The sequence below is a fragment of the Pagrus pagrus genome (genome assembly GCF_965226575.1).
Source record: "Pagrus pagrus genome assembly, chromosome: 19".
Taxonomy (NCBI): Eukaryota; Metazoa; Chordata; class Actinopteri; order Spariformes; family Sparidae; genus Pagrus; species Pagrus pagrus.
The window spans coordinates 22,012,415-22,039,681 of NC_140203.1; the positions used below are offsets into that span (position 1 = coordinate 22,012,415).

Genomic DNA, 27,267 nt, shown 5'->3' on the forward strand with positions numbered 1-27,267 from the left:
TCCTTAAGGGAATGTCTGAAATAGTAAAGACTGGAACAAGAGACACCCATTTAAACTAATGAAGATATTGATTATTATTTGGACATCTGAATCTCCATATGTGTTTAAATGTGTGCTTTCCTCTTATTTACAGGACATCTACATCTGTTTATTTGGCCTGCTGTTCAGCTGACTAAAGGACATATATACATACACATTTTTAGAAAAGCCACATTTCAAGATTTGAAATATTCTCACTAGCACGCACTTCTGTTGCTGGAGAAAAGTGGAACTAGTGAATTGCAATCTCATTAACGCCATCTGAGGTAGCATTTGATCAGGAGGCTGAGTACATACGCATCCCTATTGAGTTACAGCAGAAGCTATCAATCAAAACCTGAAGACTGTGAAAATACCATTCATCAGAATCGAAATATGAAAAATGACTGTCAAAGATTCTGCTGTGCACTTATTTGATACGTTGATACGTTGATATAGGCACACTGCTGCCAGCGCTGTGGATGTGCGGATACTCATAAGCCACAAGTACATGCACAACTTATGAATCATTTATGTGAGTCTGCATACATATGCAATTCAATATATGTTGTCATCTATAGCAAAGACAGCAATAGAGCGGAAAGGGAAAAACTTTTCCTGGCATCAACTCAGCTGACAATCAGTGTTGTCGCACAAGCACACGCCACAGCCAAGCTGTCGCTCTCACCAGTGCCTATCTTGAAGCAGGTGGTGTGGAATTTGCCCATGTAGAACTCCACCCCGATGATGGCAAACATGACAATGGCGAAGAAAAGCAGCAGGCCGATTTGAAGCAGAGGAACCATGGCTTTCATTATGGACTTCAACACCACCTGGAGACCTGAGAGACAGAGAAAGATGGGGAAGAGCAGACAGCTCAGAGTGTTGGCAGCAATATAAACAAACAACAACTCCAACAACTGCAACAAACAAAAAGCAAAAATAAGAATATTTCATGATAAAGAAAATACCAAAATATCAAAGCAAAGAACAAAAAGAGAGAGATGGTAATATGACACGATGCAGTCCTGCCCTTTAATCTCAATGCTCAAATCACAGCAGAGGAACAAACTGCACAATAACTCAACTTTGTCTGCAGTAGAATTCCACTCTTAAAATCATTATATCTTCATAAGGTGCAGTAGCCACTTACTGGGGATTCCTGAGACGAGTTTCAGGGGTCTCAGCACTCTCACCGCTCGCAGTGTTCGCAGGTCAAAGTCCGAACCCACTTTGGCCAGGATTCTGTATATACACACAGACAAACATCCAATCAGCACGGTGGCAAAATATTTCACTGTAGCAATCTTACCAATAACTTAAGGTTGAAACTATAAAGCAAATATTGCATTGTCCATTTTTTGATTTTATTCAACAATTTTTTTTGTCTAAAAACTGTCAGAAAACTATTATAAAAGCTGTGAATCTTCACATTTTAGAAGCTCGAGCCAGAAAGGTTTGTTTGCTTTATAAATTAAAACACTCCATCACTGATGAAAAATGTTGACTGAGTAATGACTAATTATTTCAGCACTACAGCTTTCATTTTAATTATTGCTTAATCTCTTCATTATCTTCTAAATTTAGTGATTAATCCTCAAGTCTATAAAATGTCAGAAAGCTGTGAAAAATGTCCATCACAAAACTTCTCCAAACTGCTTGTTTTGGCTGCCAAAAGATATTTACTTTTACACCGACCAACATCAATGCTGATTACTTTTCTATCAATCAACTAATCAATTACTTGAAGCCCCATGTGACTCACATTTCTATCCAAACCCAAATATATTTTACTCACAAACACAGTAAACAGTGAAAAGAATTTAAGCTTTAGTATATGCATGCATACAGTACATCACACACACACACACACACACACACACACACACACACACACACACACACACACACACACACACACACAGCCTATAGGTTGACCATGTGTGTGTCTGATTACGTCATGTGCCGTTTATATCTGCTTTTACCTACAAGTGGAGGAGCGACATACTGTGGTGAATGCAAGTGTGTGTGCATGTTTGTGTGTGTGTGCACTGGCCATTGAGTCACAGCTGGCAGCCCTCATTACAGGCTGTACACAGAGGGGGAGACTTAAGTGCTCCACTGAAACACACAGAAAAAAATAAAACACACGCTCGAGGCTAAGGAGAGAGAGAGAGAGAGAGAGAGAGAGAGGTCAAGAAGAAAGAGTGGAGGAGGAATATAAAAATAAGAATTACTGAAAAGAGGTAGAGAGTGAACATGACCGGGAATGATCTGGAAACTAAGATAAATTCTTACACACTGCCCTGCTTCATAGGTGTGTGTAGGATATGTCTATCAGCTTTTAAGGAAGCTAAAATATTTTTACCAACATTTTGACACACCCGATATGTCTTTATATTGATGTTACAACAATTAATACGTACATACATTTCTATATAATGTCCAGTTTTGAACACCTTTGATGGCAGTCTACAGCAAGCAAATTATTATTATTTGCAAATTTAACCAAACAATTAGCTCTGATTTACCTGACTTCTTGACATGTTCTTCCACTACACCCATGTGTCCATACCGTTTCTGAAACAAACCTCCGCCTTTGCCTTTTCTATTGGAAACTGTATTCGTGATGCATTTTTAAACACGTTTGAGTGTAAACGATATTATATACAAAATGGGTGTGATTTTTATACCTCACAGTTAAGTACTGCAAAGAGCCCCATAGCAGGTAGACAAACCTCAAGGGTACAATACCTTTTATGTAGAGGGTACACTCATGACTGACAGAAAGAGATACAGTGCATGCACACACACACACATGCACACACACACAGAGGAAAAAGTAGAAAACAAGAAAGGTCGCTTATCGCTCCCTGGTTACTAGTTGGCATGGTAACTGATAAAGCACATCTGAGCTTTATGGGAATCATCATTACGGGTGAAATCAGTCAGCTGGGATGAAAGGGCCTGTTTTGCAATATGGAATATATTGTTTTATACATATTTCATGCACAGGCATTGCAGTTGATCAAATTCTCAGACAGTGATGGAATTCTAAATGCTGCTCTTTATAATGCTCATTACTTTCTGCATACAAAGTATGGATTTTATGTATTGTACTGTTTTATAGTTTTCAGCTCCACGTAGGAAATACAGTATAGACTTAAAAATAGGCAGTGAGGGGGGAACCACAAATGAGTGATCAGAGCTGACTTAAAGATGACACACTGATGAGGACTACAAAACATTCACATCTATCCATTGTACAAGGGCTCCTCCACATTCTGCTTAGATATACTCTACAACCTCTGCCCTGATTTGAAGGGCATAACTTTTGTCTTTTTCAGCAGTCAGTATCTTATTTCCTCTGTAAGTTAAGCATTTGGGTGACCCTTATCCCCATCGATTTTTATGATTTCTATTGTGGAAGCCCAGATGGAGAACAGCATTGAACAGATCGACTCAACAGCCCCGAAAAAGACAAAGCAGGCCCTGCAAGCTCTCTGTGTACAGCTAACAGTTTGTTCTGTTTCCAGTTCTAGTTAAAATCCATGCTCAAAACAAATCTCCTTTTTATTTTCCACAGTATATGCTCGAGAGAAGTTTCAAGTTGAAAAACCTTTCAGATGTACTGTCAACACTAATTAAACTTATAACTGCCAATCACACATCATAGGCGATGCCCAGGTGGAGCAGTGTTCCCTATTAGGACCTGTGTTTCTCTGTGTCTGAGCCAGGGAATAAAGATAATAAAATGTAGGTAAAGAAACAACATTGAAGCAATTTATGACGTTTGGCGACATTTCTAACATTGGATACCAGGACGATAAACACAATCAACGTCTATTAATCTAAAAATCCACGATTTGGGGGCTCTTGTGCCTTTGCCTAAAATACACACGTTTCTTGCTGTCACTCCATGGTGCTAAAGCTTTCATGCCTAGTTTCTCTCTTGGTCTTCGACATGCTTCTCAAACATTTCATTTCAATATTTCTCACAGTGGGCCATTCAGTGACTGACACGACATCAACATAGACCACTGCTGCTATACTGACACTACAGTATAGGAACTGTGTGACTTATGTATTCACACAATACCCCAGCAATAATGCAACATTCTCATTTTCTCACCACCTGACAGCCTTGTAATTATAGGTGTAAATCCTAGGGGGGACAGGAGGAATACAACTCCCGTTGCCAGTCTTGATTTTCTCTGCACTAAATTACAGCTCACTCTTTTGTTAGCTAGTGATTAGCTGATGTTTTTCCAGCGGGCCACAGTAACATTAGCTGGTGTTTTTCAGTAGCAAATGTAGCAATAAAGCCATCCTTACTTGGCAGAGTTTTCATTAGCAGAGTTAAAGCACTACTTTTGATGTCCCCCTCAGGAATTGCTCTTTGAGAAATTTCATGTAGTTGACTCATTCAAAGCTGATATAAGTTCTTCACACATGCTTGTAACCCATCAAAACACAGAGAAACTGGCAACTACCTATGCCACCGAAGCCCTACTAAACAACAATGTGTAGCTTTTATAACTGCTTATATAAACCTAAATCTTGCAGAATTAGCAGTTTACTGTAAACTACGTTCTGATGGGCATTAGTCTTTTTTCATGAGCCTACAATTAAAATACATTGAAGGATAATCCTACTGCTCAGGCTTGGAGCTCTTCACTTTTTACATTGTACTATTATACTTAGACATTTTAGTCAGATTAAAAATTGTTAGTATTCTGGGAATGACGTTAATGAACAACAGAGAGGCAAGAATAATCCCTCTGTGCTGTTATTATATCCCCTACAATCAATAATTCACTTTGTTCTTATAAGTGCACACATGTATGTGTGTCTGCATACTTATGTCTATGGGTGTGTACATTTGCCTGTGGAAGGAATGATTTGATGACTGTGTAGACAGACAGTCGGGCAGGGAGCAGACTGAAGAAGAAGCTATGAGTTTTAATATCCCTTTATCATCACCACAATATATCCATGTGGGCGCCAGACACTGGCACAGGAAATATGGAGGGTGATGCTATCGTCTGTCACTTGCAAACACACACACATTCAGAGCCAAATGCCACTTTTCTCCGTATTGTCACCCACAGGTACAACCTTTAAAGCGGGATCGAACAGGTAGATTTTTGCTCATCTTCAGCAAAAACAAACAAATACAAAAAAAGATATTATGTTTACAAAGAAACACACACATTATCTCCACATAGGAGTACAAATTCACACATATGCAATAAAGTCCCTATTTCCTGTGTGGTCCATCAAAAATAAACCAAGATTCAGTGATTCAGCCTTTATTGCTGCAGTATAAATAGAACCTCGACTAATTTAACCTTGAAAACACAATGGAAAAACAAGACAGAATGAAAGGAGTGATTCATGGTGCCCATCAAAATCTGTGCGAAGGAACACATCCTTCACTCTCTTTCATGAAGTTGCCTATTAATGTAAATAATGTACACCTTCTTCCTCATGGTTCAATAGACAGGCTTTCTTACACATTAACAGAAGTGTGAGGTGTCCAATGAGTGACATGCTCACCAGGAAAAAGGTGAGAAACCATGCTCCACTCGTTCAAAAGCAATTGAACTTTTTCATCTCATTCAACTCAATTCATTGTTTTGGTTTACAATTAATTTTGGTTTGGTTTGATCTCCACTGTCCAGTACCAAACACGAGACAGACAGATTTAACAAGAGTAAGATATTAATTCTGAGATGGTAGAGACCAATTCAGAGCTAAAAGGAGAGAGAATATTGGAATTACATTCATCATTGGGTAGAAAAACAGTATAAATAGGCAACTGTTTGCTAACAGGTTAGCCATAACAACTTTTGAAGGCAAAGACGGCTGTTTGTTTGGCAGCTTGTTTTGGAGCTTTAAAAATGATTAACTCAGCTTTGAAAGCACAGTTTGAAATTATAATAATAATGATTATTCGCTTTCTTGCCAAGAGGTTGATAAGAAGAATCATACAACTCTCATGCCTGTATGTTAATATATGTAAAGCTACTGTCAGCAGCCAATTACTGTAGCTTGGCATGGCATAAAGCCTTGGAGTAGGAACAAAAACATCTACTGTGGCTCTGTCGAAAGCTTAACAAAATAAAAGACAAAGATAACTACCATTACCTCTAAAACTCACTAATTGTTGGGAATTAACTAATTACATGTAACTGGTGACTTGTCAAGGGTGGACCACGCCCAATGCTGGGATCGGCTCCAGCCCCCTCGCGGTCCTGCAAAGGATAAGCGGTTACGGATAATCGATCGAATGGATGCAACGGTGTTATACAGTATAATTAAATTACAAAATGAATGTAATTGTAAGCTTGCTTAATTACTGAGAAAAAAACATGCAATTAAATTACAGTTACTGCACAAAATGTTGGAGACTACAAAGGGGCTACATCTGATTATATTCTTTAGTAAGTAGCTTACAATCCATCAGCATATAACCCTAACCCTTCTCTTGCTATCTTTTCTCCATATTTTACACACAGCTTGGGTCAGCGAAGCTGTTGGGATAAATTTGAGTGCAACACCATCAAGGGCCCCATTTATTGAGCAGTATGCACTCAAATGTTGAGCTTAGTTTTTGACTGGTTGTCTTGTATGAATTCGCATCACCGTTTGTCTGCCAATCATATCAATCCAAATTGCTCTGTTGGCAACCTGAGTCTGCCATGCCTGTGAACTGCTGACCAGTCAGCTGGCCATTTTGTCAGACAAGTGTCTTTCAGTGCTGGAAATTCAACTATAAATTTTGCTTATGAAATCTGAGAACAGCTCAAACATCACTGTACAGTGGAAAGCTTGTTTACCAGTGGTGAAAATGCTGTCAAACCTGAGGTCTGATCTACAGGTAAGTTAATGTAACTGTCATAAAATGATGTACCTCCTTCTCCACCACATTATTTATCTGTGTTCAAGACTACTTTAACTTTATCTGTATTTTTCTTGGTACCCATTCAGTAGGCTCAATGTTGTGGAATTGTTAGAAAAGTAATCAAAAAGTAATCACTTTGATGAAGTAATTCAAATAGTTACATCACTTACTACATTTTTAACAGGTTAACTTGAAATCTGTTACCATTTACATCAAAAATTAACCTCCACTGTTAGCGTGCTATATATTGTTTGTGTAAAAGTGTAAAAATGACAAAACACCTTTAAAGAATGTGAAAGAAGAAGGACAAAACAGCCAAAATGAGTTGAACTGAGGATAAAGCTGAGAAAAAGAGAGGAAAATGGAGAAACGCAGTCTTCTCATGAGGCTGTGTCATGTAGTTTAATTACAGTGACCCTGCCCAGCTGGAGGCCGGGGGCTGTGATTGAGTTTTTCACACATGCCGTTAAGAGGAGACGGGGCCTCCCAGAGGACAGACAAGAGAACATGGTGCAAACCTGAAAACCTGACTGAATAGCTGCCTGCCTGTGTCTCTCAACACTACCAGCTGGTCACGAACTGTCTGTCTGCTTCAGTGACGTTCTCTCTATATGCTTGTCTGCCTCACATTTGAACAGAGTCAACTAGTAAATATTTTTATTCAATGCTTGCCGAGGTGTATCTTTTGTCTTAAGTATGTCTACCTGCTTGTCTGCCAATTCAGCTCAGAATGAGGCGTGAGAATGATCCCTGAACCTAACAGTTGGTGCCAATTTCTTTTGAAGTTTTCCTGCTTTGTTCAGGACAGACTCAATCATCTCTGCCTTATCACTAGCATGTGTCACATGAATGTATGGCTTTTAAAGCTTTCATCACCTCATATTTTTCCACACAAAACACACCTGAGGCATTACTCATTGTTAGGGGAAAAACTGAACTGGTAATACATATTGGTGGGAGGGAGAGCCACTAGAGAAGGATTTTTAACTAAGAAAAGAAACAATTTTAGATGTCAGCACCCACCCGTAAAGTTATAGAACACATTTTCACCGGTGTAGGCTGTAAGCAGCACATTAGGGCAACACACTTCCAATAGTGTACTGTTTGCAGTGCACTGTTCTGGAAAAGACAGAAAATATCAGTCTACCTAAAGACCGTTTTTACAATACAATGTAAAGAAGCGTGGAGTTTCAACATCCATGGTTTGCAGAAATATACTGCCTATTGCCCAGATTTATTGTGGAGACTGGGTTGTAGTGATCTGCTGCTGTATACCTCAGACTCAAGGATGGCGCTTTCTATTGGCTGCTCTGTCTGTTCTTGAAAACTACAGACCAGATTCCCCCAGGGGGATGATTCCTAATGATTCTGATAGAAGCCAGATATTATTATCAAGCCCCACAACCACGTCAGACTTCCTCTTACTTGGGACATCTGAATACAGCTGGAGAGATTTCAAAGAAATTTGCTGTGAATTACAGGTCGGTGATCTGCAATAGTTGTCAATAGATTATTTTGCAACACAATCTATACCATGGTAAACAGTATATCCATTTAATGTCATTTAGGCCATAGCTGATTAAGTGGGCAAAGCAATGAGCAGGACCATTTAATAGTAATATTCAAATTACAGCATTTATACCACAATGTGATGAAGTGAGCTGATGTTGCTGATGTACTGGTATTTAATTTACAAGATAAGCCAAAAACAGGCGTTCACATCTTGTCATTTTCAATACAAGCTGAGTCTGAAATGACACTACTCAAAATTAGTTAGGGATGTTGGGAATTGGGTGCATATATGTGTGTGCATGGATATGCAATAAAAGTCAAATGAAATGTGTCGCATTATTTTTGGGGACCAACACAACACAAAATAAAAGTTCAGATATGTCACAGGATAACAATCAAGTGAAACACTAAAATATTTCAATATCCCTTACTAATTTTGAGTAGTACTGTAGGTATCAGAAAATGTAGCATATTACAAAATATATGAACATAGTGATATCAAATGACAAAGATCAGACGACTGTATCAGCATTTCACAAACCTAGAATCTAGAGTCAGTCTACTTTGTGACCTTCTTCTCAGTCTGTTTTATTCTCAGAATTTGGACGTCGTAGCTAAAATTGCATTCTTAAAAAAAAATTAAAAATTATCTCTGACACTGCTATTTCATTTACATAAGAATGCATGGATGCAGGCAGACACACACACACATACGACATACTGCGGAAAATAGACCTAATCATTAGACTCAGGCCATTTCTTGCCAATTAGACCTCATTTCTACCATCTGATCTAATAGAAAACGAGCCAACCAATCATGAGACGGGCTTCAGTATGTCGCATCCTGTTTGTGAGGAGAGTATGTGTGGGTGTGTGTGCATGTGTGTGAATGGTGGTGGGTTGTATCGCCTTGATGTTATACGATGTGAGTGGACAGCTGTGACAGAGTCAGGAGAGCAAGCATTTCCCACAATGCACATGAGGACAGAAGGGGGTACTCATGGACTCATCGTGGCTGCCAGAGCTACTTGCCGTCAAATATGGCTGCTGTTGTAGTGCTGTGCTTCTAAATTAACACTGCATGCACGCGTATAAGTGCACACACACACATACACACATGGAGGCTTCTACCTTATTAGTCTCATAAACAAGTCAAAGGCAGGGGTCTGAAAAAAGAATCTAGCTCAAATCCTCAGGCATGGGCTCTGATTTTCCTGATTACACTCGATCAGCTCAGGTCTGACTACTTCTTATTTCATTTACATCCAACATAAGTGAAAAAAACATGCAAAAACTATTCAGATATTGTTCCTGGCTTTGCTTTTGTAATCGGAAAGTTACTTAAAAAATGTAATAAATTACATATTTAAATTAATAAATTACATAATTAACAGTGTATCTCTACAACTACAAGGTCTATTTGAATAATCAAGGTATCATAGTAAAGGGAACACTTGAAATATTTGTTCAGATGTGTCAGTATAAGTATATATGTCACTGGGTCTGAGTAAATTAAGTTGGCACACAGCATAAATGAAAGATTTTTCTAAAAAATTACAATTTTAGAATGAATATCCCCGAGGAATGATGCAGCTGCAGCTCCAAATCTCTATCAACCATAGCAAAACACTTACTTCTGCCAACTTTTATGCTAATAAAGTGAATCAGAAGAAAATTAGAGAGGTTTTAGTACAGAGCACTCAGGCAGAATTAGGTAGGGCACATCATATTTTTCAACCCCCAAACCAGGACCTTTAAATTAACCACAGATTCATGCACCCTCACATGTATGAGCTTATGCATGCACCATAACAAAAATGGTATTTAGGACACCTACAGTAGCTTGAAAACATTAGATTACAACCTTACATTAGGTTAACTTCCCACTCCTGATCATCCATCTTTCAATGTTCTTTTCTAGCTAGCTGACATAATGGTTGGCATTGCCTACTTATGTCTTACATTAAAAAAAAAAAAAAAAATGCAACACTTGGACATTATAGGACATACGTTTTTGTCACTTATAGAAAAAAATTATTATCAATATAAAGTCTAAGATGTGCTTAGCAGCTTAGCACAAACACGTGGAGCAGGGGAAACTGCTAGCCTGGCACCATCAAAGGTGCATTCCTATTGAAAAGCTGTCATTTAAACAAAGCATCTTTTATATGCATCAACTGTAATGATCATTCATAGATTATACATTATATTATATATAGTATTAGGCTACTGGTAGTAAGTTAGCAAACAAGATAGACTTTTTAATATGTACCATGTCAAAAAAAGTGACACTGAATCGTTTTTACCTTGGTTTAGAGAAATCTTAAAACAGCATACCATGATAATTAAGACAACAGTTTGCTTCCAATTTTGTAGCTGTGTTTGAGTTTAGCCCTTTTTCACAGAGCTCAACCCATCAAGACCTTATCACCTATCACCATATAATAGTGGACATAAGCACTATATATATATATATATATATATACATATATATATATATATATATATATATATATATATATATATATATATATACATATATATATATATATATATACACACACACATATATAGTGCTATATATATATATATATATATATATATATATACTGTATATATTGTATATATGTATATAGTGCTATATATATGTATGTATGTATGTATGTATATGTGTGTCTGTATATATGTATATATAGAATTTATAATTCTCATATATGTGTGTGTAAGTGTATATATGCATTTATATATGTATATACACATACATACATATAAACACACACAAACACATTATTGTGGATTTTACAAACTGAGTAAATAAAGCTTTAAGACGAAAGGAAAAGCCACATCACAGACTCTGCAGGAGTGCTAATTTTAGTGTCAGACCAGTTTGTGCATTGCTCAGGTGGAGGTCTGAAATGTGTTGTTGAGCCTTAGCTTGCTCAGTAAACATAAATAACACAGCAAGAGTAGGTGTTCCCCCTTTACTGCCCCCACTGTACTACTTCTCATCCTGTTCTCTTCTTCTCCTCCTACATCCGAATGTTAATTAACCCCTGTAATGAGTCCCAAGTTGTCACAACATGACACACAGGTTGCACCTCAGTGCCACAGTCAGATTAGTTGAGGCTGAAGTGAAATCATAACAGAGACCCATGGTCAGTACTTTTTTCACACATACTGTAGTTGACTGAAGTGAGTAATGACAGAAACAGAAAGAAAAAATAGAGTGAGAGGCAGGAATGGAAGAGAGAAAGGCTGTCACAGTGGTGGTGATGGTGGTGGTGGGGGTCCTCAGACTCAGCCATGCGCCTTTTTTTAATTTGCGCCAATGCCCCTTCGAGAGGCTGTGCATGCCAGTGGGTAGCACCCTAACCTGAGCCTCCCCCGATGAATAATGCCAACAGAAAACACATTTGGAAAGCTTTCCTCTATAATCTAAACACTGTTTTCTGCACTCTGTCCCACTCAGTGTATCACAATCTATGCAAGCTGCATACAAGTTCTTCTTATTTTACTTAACACAACAACTTAATGGTGAATAGTACACAACTCCACAAATAAAAATATAATTGTTCATGCACTACATAGTTTGAATTATCCATCTGCCCCAAAAAGCATATTTTTCTCTGGTCATGAAAGACTGAATATATGTTGGACCTGGCCTGACTTGGGTTACTAACCGAGTCGACCCATGAAGACCTCATTAGAACTGGATTGGTCAGCTATGTAAGTTTTACTAAAATCATCAAATTGATTTTAGGAAAAGCTAATTTGGATCCTTCACTGTGGAGGGTATCCAATAAATAATTTAGCCAATGCTGTAATAACAGTGTTTCAGAGGTTTTCCAGTGCTGGGCTATACTTTTCTCTGCTCCTTTAATGTGGTCAGTGTCTCTAAATAGTAATTCTAGGCAGGACTTTAATATGTAGGTAGTTCACACTAGAAAAGTGACAAACTTAAAGGTTCTCTGTACCACTTTGATGCTTTGATGAGTAGGCTAGTTCACATTTAGTTTACACGAGGAGGATGCAGGCTGTCAATGGCTTTACACAATTGCACTGATCTACAAGTGGCACTAATGCAGCAAGAAATGAAGAAATGTGCCAGGAGCAGGAAGACTGCAGGTAAATTGCATTGCCATTTAATAAATTGTTATTATAAAAACAATATCAATTAGTAGTAGTAGTAATAGTAGTTTTAAGCACACGCCAGTATGGATATTAAATACTGCTAATGGAAATAACTGTGATAAAATGCAAAGTAAAGGGGAAAGAGGAACTGCTCAAAGGTGCAAATAAAAAGAATTGTGGATGGTGGTGAGACGGACAGGAAGATTTTAAAAAGATCTTATAAGGCATGAACACTTGGAAACCATTCTGCAGGTTCATTTCCATGTCACGATTTGATGCCTGTCAGTGTTGAATCATTTCTTGTTAGTTTAACACAGCACACTATATTGATTTCTTGTACACAAACTACAAAAAGAGAATACTATGAAATTGCATGTAGTACGTTAAGTATAGACATAGAGTAGAATTGGGACGTTGCTCTAGTTCTGTTGTCCTCACAGGAGACTGTGTTTTCAAAAACACCTACAGTCCAGGTGTTTCAAGTAAAAGGCACAGCATCAGATAAAACATCATCACACATGGATCCAAACAGGAAGCAGACACACAACATAAAGGTAGCGGGGAGCTTGAGTAGCTGTCAAATCTGTCAAACACAGACTGTCAAGAGAGTATCTAGCATTTGTATTATTGCTATTATTATTATTATTATTGTTGTTGTTATTGTTATTATTATTATTATCATTATCATCATTATTAATATTAGTAGTAGCAGTAGTAGTAGTAGTAGTAGTAATAGCAGTAGTAGTAGTAATAGTAGCATAAAAGGAGTGCTGCATGTACACACAGTTATCCAGTCACTGACTTACATGGAGGATCATATTTTCACTGTATGAGCAGTATTGTTAGAGGACATTTCCCCCAAGGAGACATCCTGACAAGATGTGCTGTGATTTATGTGTGGGAATGCAATCAACCCCAACCTCCTCAGCTGGATCCTTTCTGGAAAGCTGCATGGACGTGACATTACGGCACACATCAATTGCATGGGTAGACTGCCATTGTATACATCATGAAGTACATCACTGGGATTGTAACCTGGGGGTTTGATGAATCAGGACCTTCATATAAGACAATGTTTCCTGTCTGGCTCTCATACTGTCTGTACAGTATGTAAGCTCTGTACATTTCAAACAAAGTAAGAAAACCTTTGCTTATATGATTTTTTTCAAAACCTGGGTGCTTACCGGAAAAGCTAATAAAGAACAACAGAGAGAGGAGAATAGCACACACACTAGCACACACACACACATACACACACACACACACTAATAAAAAGTGAGATTAATATAAAGCCAGACAGTAAAGCTTCAGATGCAGACAGAATTTGTTTATCTCAGCCAGGGTAAAGTTTAAAACTGATTAAATATAAGGTAAAGTAAAGATGAAATAAAGTATGTCTTTTTAACCCTTTTAGATCACATCCCCAGTCATTAGCTAGCAACAGCATGGAACTCCATCACCTACTGCATGGCATACAATGGGCTCTCTCTTTCATTGGAAATGTTAATTATGCTCCATTACATTACATAGAAATATTGGCCTTACAGCACAAGTGTTAACAAATATTTATCCTTATCATATATGCACTTTTTCGATGTTAAACCAACAGTATTAATTGTAAAACACTACTTAGCATCAAAAAAGTACATATAAAAATCTATGTACATTTTCTAATAATTCACTTGAAAGCCAATATCTGCTGTAGCATTTGTAGTAAGCGGGTACAGATAAGATGAATATAACATGTAGAAGCACGGAAATAACCAAACATTTAGGCCTGGACTACACGAATACGGATATTTTTTTAAGCGGATATTTTCGTCCTCGTTTTAAAAAAAACCTCTGTCCACACCACAGAAACATCTCTGTCCATGCGTAGAGGCAAAACGAAAACGATCACCTCTGAAGCCTGCAATGCCATGCCCCGGCTGATAGGTGGCGATTAGCAAAATGTAAAATACCACAGAAGAAGAATGTTATGAGCATGCGCAGTCAACCGTCCAGAAGAAGTAGTCAAACGGCGGCAGTTAGGGTAAGAAGTTATGGCGAAGAAAACGAAAATAGAATATTTTGTGTGGACCGACGATGAAGTGGAGTTGTTGCAACGTTACGTTCATGTGTAGAGCTGAGATGAGACCTAAAAGTGCAAAGCACACATAGATACACGTCGGCCATTGTTGTTGACAACCGTTTTGCTTCAATGCGCATGTGCGAACGGCTTGTTGCTAGGCGCTTGACGTCATCGCGTCAACACCAGCTCCGTTTAACATCGCTACATGGATCCACTCAATCGGATTTTTTTTTTCTCCACCTTTTTATCCGTTTAAAAATATCTTTGTTTACGTGGGTGAAATCGCCTTGTTCGTGTGCTTGAGAGGCCCAATTGGACAGAAAAATGTGCGTTTAGGAATATATCGTATTCGTGTAGTCCAGGCATTAAAGTTTACACATCATATATTTTAGTATGATTCTAGCCATGACCCTATTAATTGAAAAATTACCTAATACAGAATGAATGAATTACATTTTGTCATGAAATGCTCATGAGAGACAGATCTACTGTCTGCTATCATATGAATAAGACTTTGCATTCTGCTGTGATACAGATGAAACGTATATTTGTTTTCTGAGTGTTATTATTTATGACTGCAATATATGTGGGGGGGCTTTAAGTGGCATCTGGCAGTGAGGTTGCAGATTGAAACCAACTGAATACCCCTCCACTCACCCTCCACTTTCAAGAATGTTGGAAAACCTACTGTGGCCACAAAAAACGTGAAAAACATGAAAGGCCCACTGCAGAGTCAGTGTTTGGTTTGTCTGTTCTAGGCTGTTCAAGGCTACTGTAAAACATGGCAGTGCTACATGGTAGACTTTGTGGAAGGTGACCTGCTCCCTCTATACAGTAGGTATAAAAGGCTCATTTTAAGGTGATGAAAACACAATGGTTCTTATTTTCAGGCAATTAAACAAAAAAGAAAACATAAATATGAATATAATAATCAATTTCTCCCAACATGATCCCTCTTAATCCTACATACTGGATCTTTAATTTGATTTTAATCACTTGCTGGCCCCTGATGCATTTTTGACAGAATTTTTGACAGAAATGATCACTGACTACGAAATTCAAGCTCAATGCTGGCTCCTCAGAATGTAACAGCATCAGCTTAAATGTTTACAGTACAAATGTTGAAAAATACAATTTCTCATTTTCACCACCTTCTTATGCTTTTGTCACAGATTTTGTGCTGGTGGTGGTGGTGAAAAGAAACTCCAGACCCGTTGACATGTTCACAGTCAGGCTGTCGTGCACAGAAGTGTAATCAGTGGGGAGATCTGTCTGTCTTGGAATAAAACCTCCCTAATGTGCAGCCAACACTGAATTTGGATTACTGTCAGACTGTCAAAAACAGATTCCCAGACCATCTTCATAAATTTACACTGAACCACTGCATTTTGACACAAGAGCACCAGTAGTGTAGTTTATTCCTAAAAATGATGCCCCATCGTAATATCTAAAAATTGTATTTAACCATAAATACAGAGATTAAAGGTCATTAAAAAAGAACAGAAATAGAAATATTTGGTTTCTTTAATCTCGCAGCTGGCAAGGTGTGCAACAATCTATCCACAGACAAATAGTGGCTGCCACTCAGCTAGACAATGACAACAATTCAACTGCACAGCATTAATGTTTTTAACAGCTGGATGTGAATGCATCAAAAAACAAATGATAGTAGTGATTGTTTTAAAGTAAGTATTGCCTGCATAAAATGTACATCAATTGTAAAGTATATCAAATTTCAACAATAGTCACTCCCCGTTAATAACCCTTTACAAATATGGTCTCTTCTTACAGTATGTAACAAAACACAGTGTTAATAGTGTCCAAATAATTCTAAATTCAGTCTTTCTAACTCAGGATAAGTCTTGCCTAGTAGTACTTCACTAGTAGTTGGACACTGACTGGTTGTTCCAGGTCGGGTTTGTAATCAAACAGAATAGCTATATGCAAAGCACTGCCTACCTGCTGTTAACTGCATCTGGAGTTAAGAGACAAGAACAGATCTAAATAAATGAGTTTGAGTAGGGGCTGCAGCAGGGTGGGCCTTGAACTCTGCGCTAAAACAGGAGGTATGACTCACATTTTAATATAATGTACTTCTTAAAACTCTGCAGAGTCATGCTCATAATGTTTATCACATTCAATAAGTACCCTGTCTCATAGCTTCTATGTGAAAATAATATTTTGTCGATTACAACACACTTGCAATGCACTTCAGATACATTTATGTTTTGTTTTTTTCAAATATCTATTATTACTAATTTTAATGAGGTTAGTTACATATATACATTGGTGTTGAAAAGATGCAGCTTTTATAGTATATTGTAGACTGTTGTAGAACAATTATTCAAAGGCCTTTCTGAATAAAAGGGGAATTTATGCAAATTATGAAAAAGTAGCTGTGTGCAGTAATTTAGAAAATTACAGATGCCATACAGTGAGATGCATCAAGAATCATTTTGCATTCGAATCATTGACAGCTGAATTGTAATCGAATCGAATAAAATCGAATCATGAGGCCAGTGAAGATTCACACCTCTAGTGAGTAATGGAATAGACAGGAGTGACCTTATGTTAAAGGTCAGTGAGGGCCAGTTTTCATATGGAGATCTCATTTCAAAACATCAACAGCTCAGAGGTTCAGTTACTGATCTGCTTTGTTTACACTCAGAAGGCATCAGAAATTCATATATCCTGGCAACCAGACATTGGATAAACTCTATGGGAGTCTCTATGGGATCTGACTGAGCAAAGTGAATGAAGTGAAGAGAAGCTAAATGAAATCTGCTGTGCTGCAGGCGCCCAGGGTTTTTATGGGTGACAGAGGATCTAATCTATGCTAATCAATTTACTCTCTGTTGACGAATTAAATGTTTATGCAATCTTAACGATCAGTGCATCATGGCAAAGCAGAGCAGATAAACAGGTGATAAAATGTGTCTGCGAGCAAAAATATTAATAATATTGAATACTGTGTTACACAAACAACCAATTGTTACTGTAAAACGGTGCATCCCAAACTTTTTAGTCATGCCCTCCTTTAGCAAACTGCCAGGACTTTTTCACAGCAGACATTTTGACTTGTGATTGAGATCATCTGTGCACATGAATCCAGACTCCACTTTACTGACATTAACTAAATCACTCATCTATTTGTATCAGTTTTAGCACCTGATCTGCTAGCTACATCACTCACTCACAGTAACATTGGCAAGAACAAATAGTGAGTCGTCCTTTGATGCAGGAAATGAGCAGGACACATAGAGACAGCTAAACACCTGCTGTTCCTTTTCTATCCGTCTCTATGCTATGGACTGATGATTTCATGTCAAACGCCCTTCAGGATACTTAAACAGACATCTACTGTATTATCCACTGTCTGAAAGAAAAAGACCAAATTAAACAGAGAGTTGTAATATTGTACAACTTGTATCACTGGTGTCATTAAGTCAGTGAAAGATCAGAAAATAATCTCAACATCAAAACATGCATTTGTGCAGGGTCAGTGTTTCGCATTCTTGCAGCCTATGTGATCACAAACACATGAGTGAGCAGCAGTAGCTCAGCAACGCAGCTGCCACGCAGTACACAGGCATCCAGTGTGTCCAACCTGTTAAGCTTTGCCGCACATGTGCAACTCCTTATTGCTTATATTAAACCTACCTCACAGGCAAAGTGAGATTTAAAAAGATTGAATTATTGACTTCATGAAGTGTTTAGCTCAGTGTTCTGGGCCTGCTGCATAATAACCATAAACACACGCCTGGATGGGATAGATAATTATTTTTCTTCATCCACTGTTGGATGGGGGAGGTGAAGATAAGAATTTATAAGTCTAGTTTCTCCCCATGGTCTAAATGAGAGACATGCATAGATCATGCCCCAGATTAAGGACCACTGCTTTAAAGGTCCAGTCTGTAGATTTTGGTGGGATCTATTAGCAGAAATGGAATATAATATTATCTTTTGATTTGTGTATAATCACCTGAAAATAAGAACCATTGTGTTTTCGTTAACTTTCATATCTGCAGAGGGAGCAGGTCCTCTTCCACAGAGTCTGCCTTCTTGCACTGCCATGTTTCTACTGTACAGTAGCCCAGATCATATAGACCACACACTGGTGAGAAGAGGTGATTTTTACCACTATTATATACTAGTTTGTCCTCCAGAAGCCATGTAACTAATGAATTAAAATGATCTTAAGTCATGCCTTTTTGTTCTCTGTTGACTCGTGCCAAAGACAGTTGTTAAGGCAAATTGTATAAAAAGATTTTACAAGCCAATTTTAGCAGTACTGAGCCATCCATTTATTATTCACATATGAACAGATTTTGCAAAAAAATTAAATACTGAGGCTCTTTACCCAGAAAGCCACCTCTGGAAAAAGCAAGTGGATCTTCGGTTAAGTCATTATATATGCATACCTACACTAATTTATGATATTTAATACTACATGGAAATATTGACCTGTAATAATGGCTTCTGTAGCATTCATGCTGAATGCAGAAGCACGCATGCACATACACACACGCACAAAATAAACTCATGGAAGCAGGCTATAGCCAATCAATGTGGAAAGTGAACCTGTGTAGCCAGTTCTGTTCCAAACACCATCACCCATAAATCACCTTGTCTATATGAGGCCATTACTGAGAGCTATTAACTATGCAGTAATCAGCTATCAACTCATTAGCAACAAGATAAATCAACACAGTGGCTGTTGCATAATGGAGCCATTATCACAGGAACTCCAGTCAGTGACGGAGGCAGAGGAAGGCGTAACAGAGCTAAAAATGACACTTACACCTCCTCCTTTTTTAACAGTTGCAGCAAACAATAGTAACAGCCCCTTTATGTGTAGAAATGAAATTCAGTTTGAAAATCATCTGAAGCAGAAACCTCAGAATCTGAAAACTGAATCAAACCAGTGACAACGGACCAATGGTGCTATATGTGAGACATCACATGCACTTGAAATATTACATGGGATGAAACATTGTAACATGATGGATGCATAAACATTGACTCACATTTTCACACCTTCATTCATGTAATGAATTCATCATGTCGCTTCCGGACATGTGAAAATTCAAATTTCAGATGTTCTTTTTTGAGAGGGAAAGATAAATCAGTTTAAATAGCTGAATTAGAGCTGAGGGAAAAAAAATTTTTTTTCAACATTAAACCTTTAGTGACCTCTCTCTGATTACTAGTGCGTTCTTGCCTCCTGTTTGTCTGCTTCCTATAAAACAAAGCGGTCCAAAATGTTGACTGCACAATATTAACATTATTCTATATGTTATTCAAATTGCAATTAAAAGAGAGAAGTAGCTCCTGGTGGCATCAGGAGTGTTGTGGATTTAGGTTATAATAAATGAGGTGGAAAATGAGCAGGTCATATTTGGGAGAGTCCTGGGAATTTCACACCTGTGTCACCTCTGCGCTAACCTCACAGGTCCACACAGGTGCTGCCAAGCCAGGGGCCCGGGGATCACCCACAGGAGCCAAACACACACACACACCCACAGACCTTGACTGCTGCATGTCATAATGTTTTCTGTACAAACTGACTGGAGTCCCTTCATGATTAATTACATTCAATATCTCTCTATTATTTACACACCAGCAGCAGTACTCTAGCAATACATCATCCATCTTCAGATTGCCACGAGCACTTTGTGTCATAAAAACAGCGAGGGAGGTGCCAGAGAGGACGAGATGCATACATGAGCACGAGCACATAAGAACATTACCCACACGTGCACAAAAACAACTTGTCAGTGACTGCATCTTGTCTCCTTTTGCCAACCCTCCCTCCCTCCCTCCCTCCCTCCCCCCTTACACCCTCGATGTCTCGCTATTATGTTGGGGAACTGGAGCTGAAGAGAAAGCGGGACGCCTTGACACAGAGCTGCTAATGCAGAGCGGCTACACTGACACGTTGTGTGCACGGTCAGGAAACACAACTACAGGACAGTGAAGGATAGACAGGACTGACACTGCCTTCAACACAGTCTCTAGTACCCCCATCTGTAGAGAGTTTATTCAAATGAACTCCACAGAATATCTGATGAAATATTTAAGGCATTAATTACATATGAAGTATACTTTGATTATGCTCCATTCATCAAGTTACTATTTAAAGTGAATCAAATGACTTACATCTATAGGCAGCTGTTTGCTAGCATGTTAAACATATAGTATTTGCTTATGTCAGGTGCCATGGTCACAGGTTATCAATTATCATCTTGATTGGTTGCCAAACTTCAAGAGGGTGGGTCAAATCTAATATACTGTAAGAAAAAGAGTAGAGACAAAAATGCACGACAGTGTCATACAGATGATAAACAGTGACGCTTGTTTGAGAGAGTGATGGGCTCCTTGGTAGTTATATCTACCAGCTGCGACAGCATCAGCTGGTGATGTTTTCACCTTGTGAGTCTGTGTGTGTGTCATCATGGCATAATGTGTTGCTGGTGGCACCTACTGTCAGGGAACTACATAAAAGCAATTTTGAGAATTCTGCCCGGTGTTCATATGTCTGTCCGTCTGTCCACAAGATTTTTTTTTGATACTTCAAGTACATTTTTGTTGATAATACTATTGCTGTACATCAACACTTATTTTGACGTACAGCATGTCATTTTTGCCACTAGGGGTCCCTCAATCAAAAAAAAAACGAAATCAAAAGACGCAGCTTAATGACATTGTGAAGTAGTGTGGGCTCATGGGAGCTGGGCCCACCATTGCTGATGGAAATCGACGTGACTCAGAAATGTTCTCAGATTAGGTAATGTGTTAAAGTTTTGCTCATATCAAATTCAAAGGGGCTATATTGGCATGACAGTTTAACAACAATGTTGTCAAAGCATCTGTCCAAACACTCAGACATAACAAATAACAACACAAACACAACACCAAGATTGATTTACATTAATTATATATACAGCATATAAAGTGTGTGTGGGTCACTCACTGTCCCTCAGGTTGTGGCATGTTGACACATATTGGGCAGTGACCAAATGTTCTGTTTTCTTTTGGTTTCCATGATTTTTGGTGTCTTCCTGTTTGGATTGTCAGTTTGTGATCAATGAGCCTGTACCTGGTTAGGATCTGTCTCTGCTTTCTATATCTGACAGTAGAGAGATATTCTGCTAATTCATAATCTCTTTTTAGGGCTAGATAACAATCTAATCTACTTTAGCTTTAGTTTTTAGTTTAGTTTTTAGCTTAGTTTCTTCTTTCCAATGTTCCAGATAGGTTTCTTTACATTGTGTTATAAGTTGATTTACTCTGATTGGTGTTTGGAGAGCAGTGTTGTTGTGAGGCTGGTCAGACCGTGTCTGAGAGGGGGCAGTTAGCCTCAGTACCAGCTGACATAGGGGACTCTTTTCTGGTTCATGTTATGTTTAGTAAAGTTTGCCAACTTCCTCACTCTCTGACATCATCATCTTCACATAAGATTTTTAATTCAGAACCTTCACTCATGATAGTGCTTTTACTTAAGTACAGGAGGTGACTACTTCTTCCACCACTGGTGCACAGTTGGTTGGCCTCCTGAGAAGCATACCAGAACGGGCTGGTACCCGACCACACAGCACAGTGAGTAAGGACAAGGATAGCAACAGTGGTTCAAGTTCACAGGGTTTCATGCAAGACCTCTATCCTTACTTGTTGTTGGCAATATAGGCCTCAGGTTGCCTGTTAGTAGCTGGTACAGCCACAGGCTTACACAGGAAGTGTTTCAACCACATTTTTTAGTCATCCGTCTCATCAACATCTGACAAGAGAGATGCTTCTATTTTAATACACGACAGCTGTCCACACGTTGCATAATGGCCCAAAATGTTCTTCAGCTTCAAGTCTATTTTCTTCACTTTTATGCATGTAACTACAACAATTTTGCCAAAACGTGGGTGACCTACCCTAGAACTGTCCCTGAACACATTCTGTGTAGACACAGATGCTGCTGCTGCTCTGCTAACATGCTTAAAAAATAGTTTCCAGGCTTTCCTCTCATCTGTTTTGCTCATTTGGCTGGTTGCAAAATGTTTGTCCACTTTCTGTATGCTGCAAGGATGGAGGTCTTGTAAACAGGCAGTTCTGATGTTTATGTTATTTCCAGGTAACTGATCCAACAAGGTAAAGATGTGAATGGTGCATGGTATGGCTGTACAGCTACTGTATGTTCATAGAGCCTGAAGCTACAATCCACTCACATATGCTTTCATGACATGAGACACAAAATACATTGTCTTTTAAGTGCAATATTTCAAGTTCCAGTGCCACTCAGCCCACTACTTAGTTTTGACTCCTGTTCCACTTAAGTACATCAAACTTTCTTACGACCGAGGAAAACATTCAACAGATCATAAAATTAGGACATGTGCATCTTTAAATCAAACACACTTTGATGGAGTAGTGATAGGGCCATACAAAGCGTTGTCATCATCCATTTTAAGATTTGCTTTGCTAATGGTGAATACACCCCCACTGCTGATTAAAATGTACTGTATCTAGCGTGAATCTGTAAAATGTTAAAAATGCAATGCACTGAAACAATTCATCTGCAATTAATGTTCTCTCAATTGACTAATTGGCTAATCGCAGCTCTAACAATGTTTTGTTTTCATTTAAATTGAAATCTCATTTGTCCCTCTCTGAAATGAGGAAGATGAGAAAATATTCATACAGCGATAAGTCAATACTGCTGAAGCCTGGAGTCAAATGTAATCAGAGGAAATGGCAAAATATATGAGGAGAGACAGTAGGACATGATGAGACAAATAAATCGGGACAGAGGTGAGGGAAAAACAATATTTTTTAGCAGAGAACTAAACAGTGATGGGACGTGTTCACAGGAATGAATCAAATCTATCAGCTGGACCTGTTTACCAGCTGGCACTGTGCCTAGAGAGCCAACGTGAGAGAGTGTTTATTTCAATCTGTTTGCAAGGCTGCCCATCATGATGTTTGAAAACACATAAAATACTGCAGGAAATGTATACAAGAAGCTTTGGAATGAGATATCATTATTAGGATAAAGAAAATGTTGTTTATAAAATGAATATCACTTTGGCTGGAAAAATGCTGATACTTAAAAAACTGTATTATCTTCAAGGAGTATTGATTGTGAATCATGAACTTAATTTAATAGCTTAGAATTGAGCGCTCAATATTGGTTGTCATTCATCTCTGCATTGTTGAGCACATTTTTTACACATGCCAATGTTCTTTTTCTTATTTCCATATAAGCATTGTTGCTCGACACCTGATTTTTCTGTGGAGCTCCAAACCAAACAGGAGGCTGTGGTGTGGCAACAGAAAGCCTTTTTGTGGGAAAGCACTCGCCAGCTTCATGGTCACATTGTGTCGTGATTTACAGCATGCTGCTGTAAATCAGATTAAGTGTCTTTTTTCTAAATGAATCAAGAGAGTTACAGGAAGGCATGTTCAGCTTAAAAAAACACCATCCTCCAACGATGAGTGCTTGGCTCATTGAAAGCCTGTGTCTGTGCACTGGATATTATTACTGAACAATGCCACGACGCACACATCTTATTTGTTTAACTGTGAGAATCTGTTTTTCTGAAACACAGATGATGATTAAAGGCACTGAAATGGGAGTCTTAAAGCTGATGTACACTGGAAATAAAGGAGCTCGTACGATGGAGATGTTGTGTAAAACAGTCTGAAGGCAAAAGTATTTACAGCTGTTCCAAATGGCCACACTAAAAAGCTTGTTGAACAGCCTGCTGTCACATTGAGGGACAAGACCTGATGAATCAAATCAATAAGTTGTGTTCAGGTTTGGCACTTGTTCAAAAAGTGTCAGTTGGATTTTGGAAGTGAAATTCAAAATGTGTCTACGTTCTCACCTCCACATACCTGGCTGATCACTGAGTGAACAGGATTTTCTTGTTGGGTTTATGGTTTTGGAAAGTTGCAAAAGTTGTCAGATGCAGCCAGCCCAGCGCTATTGACATTGAAAATGGGGTTTTAATATGTTTTTGATGAAGCAACAAGCACTCCAGTTGAAGCATACTGACTCTTTTATAGGTAGAAGTGAGGACTGGCGTGTATACATACACTGGTGCATTGAACTGTAGTATTACTGGTTAGACCATGAATACAACAGAGGCCAAGTACAGCTGTACAGTAGGTGAAATATATTTAAATACCATTATTTCAAGATAATAAAGCTCATTGTCTCATAATAATTGGTTGATTTGACTTATCTCGAGAAAACAAGCTTTGTTATCTCGAGATGATGAGATAATCAACCCGTAGTCATGATAAAAAGAAAGGTTGTTTCCTCTAATTACTTCCAGTGTTTATCAGAGGTCAGCAGAAACGTGTCAGCATGCATAGATTATGTCTTGACAACTGTAGCAACTGATTTAAGATGAAAATGTCAAGAGTACCCATTACTGATGAATGCATCAGACTATTCTTCAATCTTACTATATGTGCTTTATTGTCCTATTCAAACATCCAGTGGGTAGTTCATTATTGCTATGTCAATGTGAATGTATGTGGTTGTAGCCAATTCGACAATAATCCATCTGCTTTAACTTGATCAATATATGTATGTTTGTTTCTTTTTCTTCATTTTCAAATTCAGGTGTATTGATGAAAAAGCATCAGCAATGTTGTTGGGTACAGCAGCCAAGTCTAGTTCAACCATGCACCAAAGGTGGCACACTTCAACAAGTCACTCAGATAGAGTATCACAGTCACCATATCACCAAAAAAGTTGAAATGGTATATTGTACTAACTAAACCAGTCCAATGGTGTCATGTTTTATGAACAAATGAGCGACAGGACAGGAGTGTGATAAACAGTATCATATTAAAGTAGTATCATATTAAAGAAATAACTATTGTAACATAGCACACTAAAAAGGGTTTCAGATGGAAATGTCGTCATCATTAATTCCTTTCATGATAAAAAAAGTCAAATGCATCTGAAACGTTTGGACCACTTTAATTAGTATGGAACATTTCTTCTACATTTACTAAACTCTGAACATTCTTACATGATATGAATAGATCTAACAGCCTATTAGGCAGATGAAATAAATGCCACAACAGCCGGTCAGTCTGTAGTTTTTGGCGTGCACATCAAAGTAAATGCCAGTTTCCTCCTGCAAAGCATTGTTTGAGCTACTGAAGGAGGTGGATGTGAATTTGAACACACACTGGGAAAAAAATGAGGGGCATGAAACGCGTCAGTCATGTCTGATCAATATGCAAAAAATTCTCTCAATCATATATTTTACATGTATCACCCAGCTCTAATTTACTACGAACACATCTGGCCTTTAGTAGACAAAGTGGATGATGTATCTGTGTAATAGCCACATCTGTGTAGACTGAAGAGTGCATGTGTAAGCACATGTAATTTATCATGGTGTGTTGTTTCCTCAGGCTCTGTCAGGGTTTGTGTGTGTCTGTGAGTGTTTTCATGGTGATTTGGTGGTATATTAACATGTAAGTATGTGCTGGTGCCAATCATGTCCACTCGTAGCTGCCTGAGGTTCAGTACCAGCTGGCAGAGTGACAGCGTAACATGCTCCAAAGTCATTTCACAGCTTCCTGAATACGAAGGAGAGCAGGTGTGTGTTTGGCTCATACCTCCAGCTAAAGAGACGCTTGTTTGGATATGAGGTCCTATATAACATCTTTAAAAGGGCCGAGAGGGAGATATAGAGAGAGACAGAGAAAAAGACAGATACTAAGGAAATCCATACTGAAACCCTGCAGACTTCAATTTAGCAAAAACATCAACATCACAGTCCACAGAAACACAACCTATATTTGGCCAATTTCTACAACTGATTAGCGTCCAAAAAGAGCAATGAAATTCTATAAATACGTGAAAGGAAAGGTTCACCCAAAAATGATAATCAAGTCATTATCTACTCACCCCTATGCTGATGGAAAGTCAGTTGATGTTTTGTAGTCCACAAAACATTTCTGGTGCTTCAAAGCAAAACAGTGTTGCAGTATCCTTCTAAACAACTGAAGTGGATAGAGACTTAAAATGAATCCGGAAGCCAAGTTATTTTGAAAAGACGTCATTTAAACCCTTTTTTAAAAGCAAATTCTTCATTGTAGCTGCCAAGCTAAAAGTGTTAGCAGGCACCTGGCTAGAAGTGGGTGCACAAGCTCCACCGCACTTCAAGGATGTAAATAACATCTTTTCTAATCAATTTGTGATCTTGGGGGAGCTGGACAATAATTTAGAGATGTCACCTAACTTTCCATCCACATGTGGGCAAGTATAATATTGACTTTACATTTTTGGATGAGCTAGTAAACCCAGCTCCTACCAATAAGTACATAATACTTGAAAACAGGATAAGATGGAGAGAAGTCCACTCAGACAGCTGGTCCCAAGGCACAGCCCTCACACAATCTGGAGTGAGGGAACTAAAGCCAAGGAAAAAGGAGAAGTACCTCATTTATTGGATGTCTACTAAAGAATCTAGTTGGTACTGTCTGTTTGGGTGATTGGGAGACTAAATGACCAGATCAGGACTGACTGAAAAGCAAAATCTGTTTTGCTTTCTGTCTTTCTGAACAGTTTCAAGGAGGGGAGGATTGTGACTGCTTCCGGTCTCAGTTG

The 27,267-nt window shown here is 38.4% G+C and overlaps 1 protein-coding gene across 6 annotated transcripts in view; it reads right to left on the reverse strand.

The window, feature by feature from the left end:
* Window positions 1-27,267, reverse strand: part of cacna1bb (calcium channel, voltage-dependent, N type, alpha 1B subunit, b) — a 178,020-nt gene that overhangs the window by 109,531 nt on the left and 41,222 nt on the right. For all 6 annotated transcript variants that reach the window (XM_084382536.1, XM_084382535.1, XM_084382537.1 and 3 more), the window contains 2 exons: window positions 1,172-1,263; window positions 707-859 (listed from right to left, as the gene is read on the reverse strand). In XM_084382536.1, coding sequence (XP_084238662.1) covers window positions 707-833 — 127 coding nt within the window. In that variant the 5' untranslated portion in view covers window positions 834-859; window positions 1,172-1,263. The remainder of the gene's footprint in view (window positions 1-706; window positions 860-1,171; window positions 1,264-27,267) is intronic.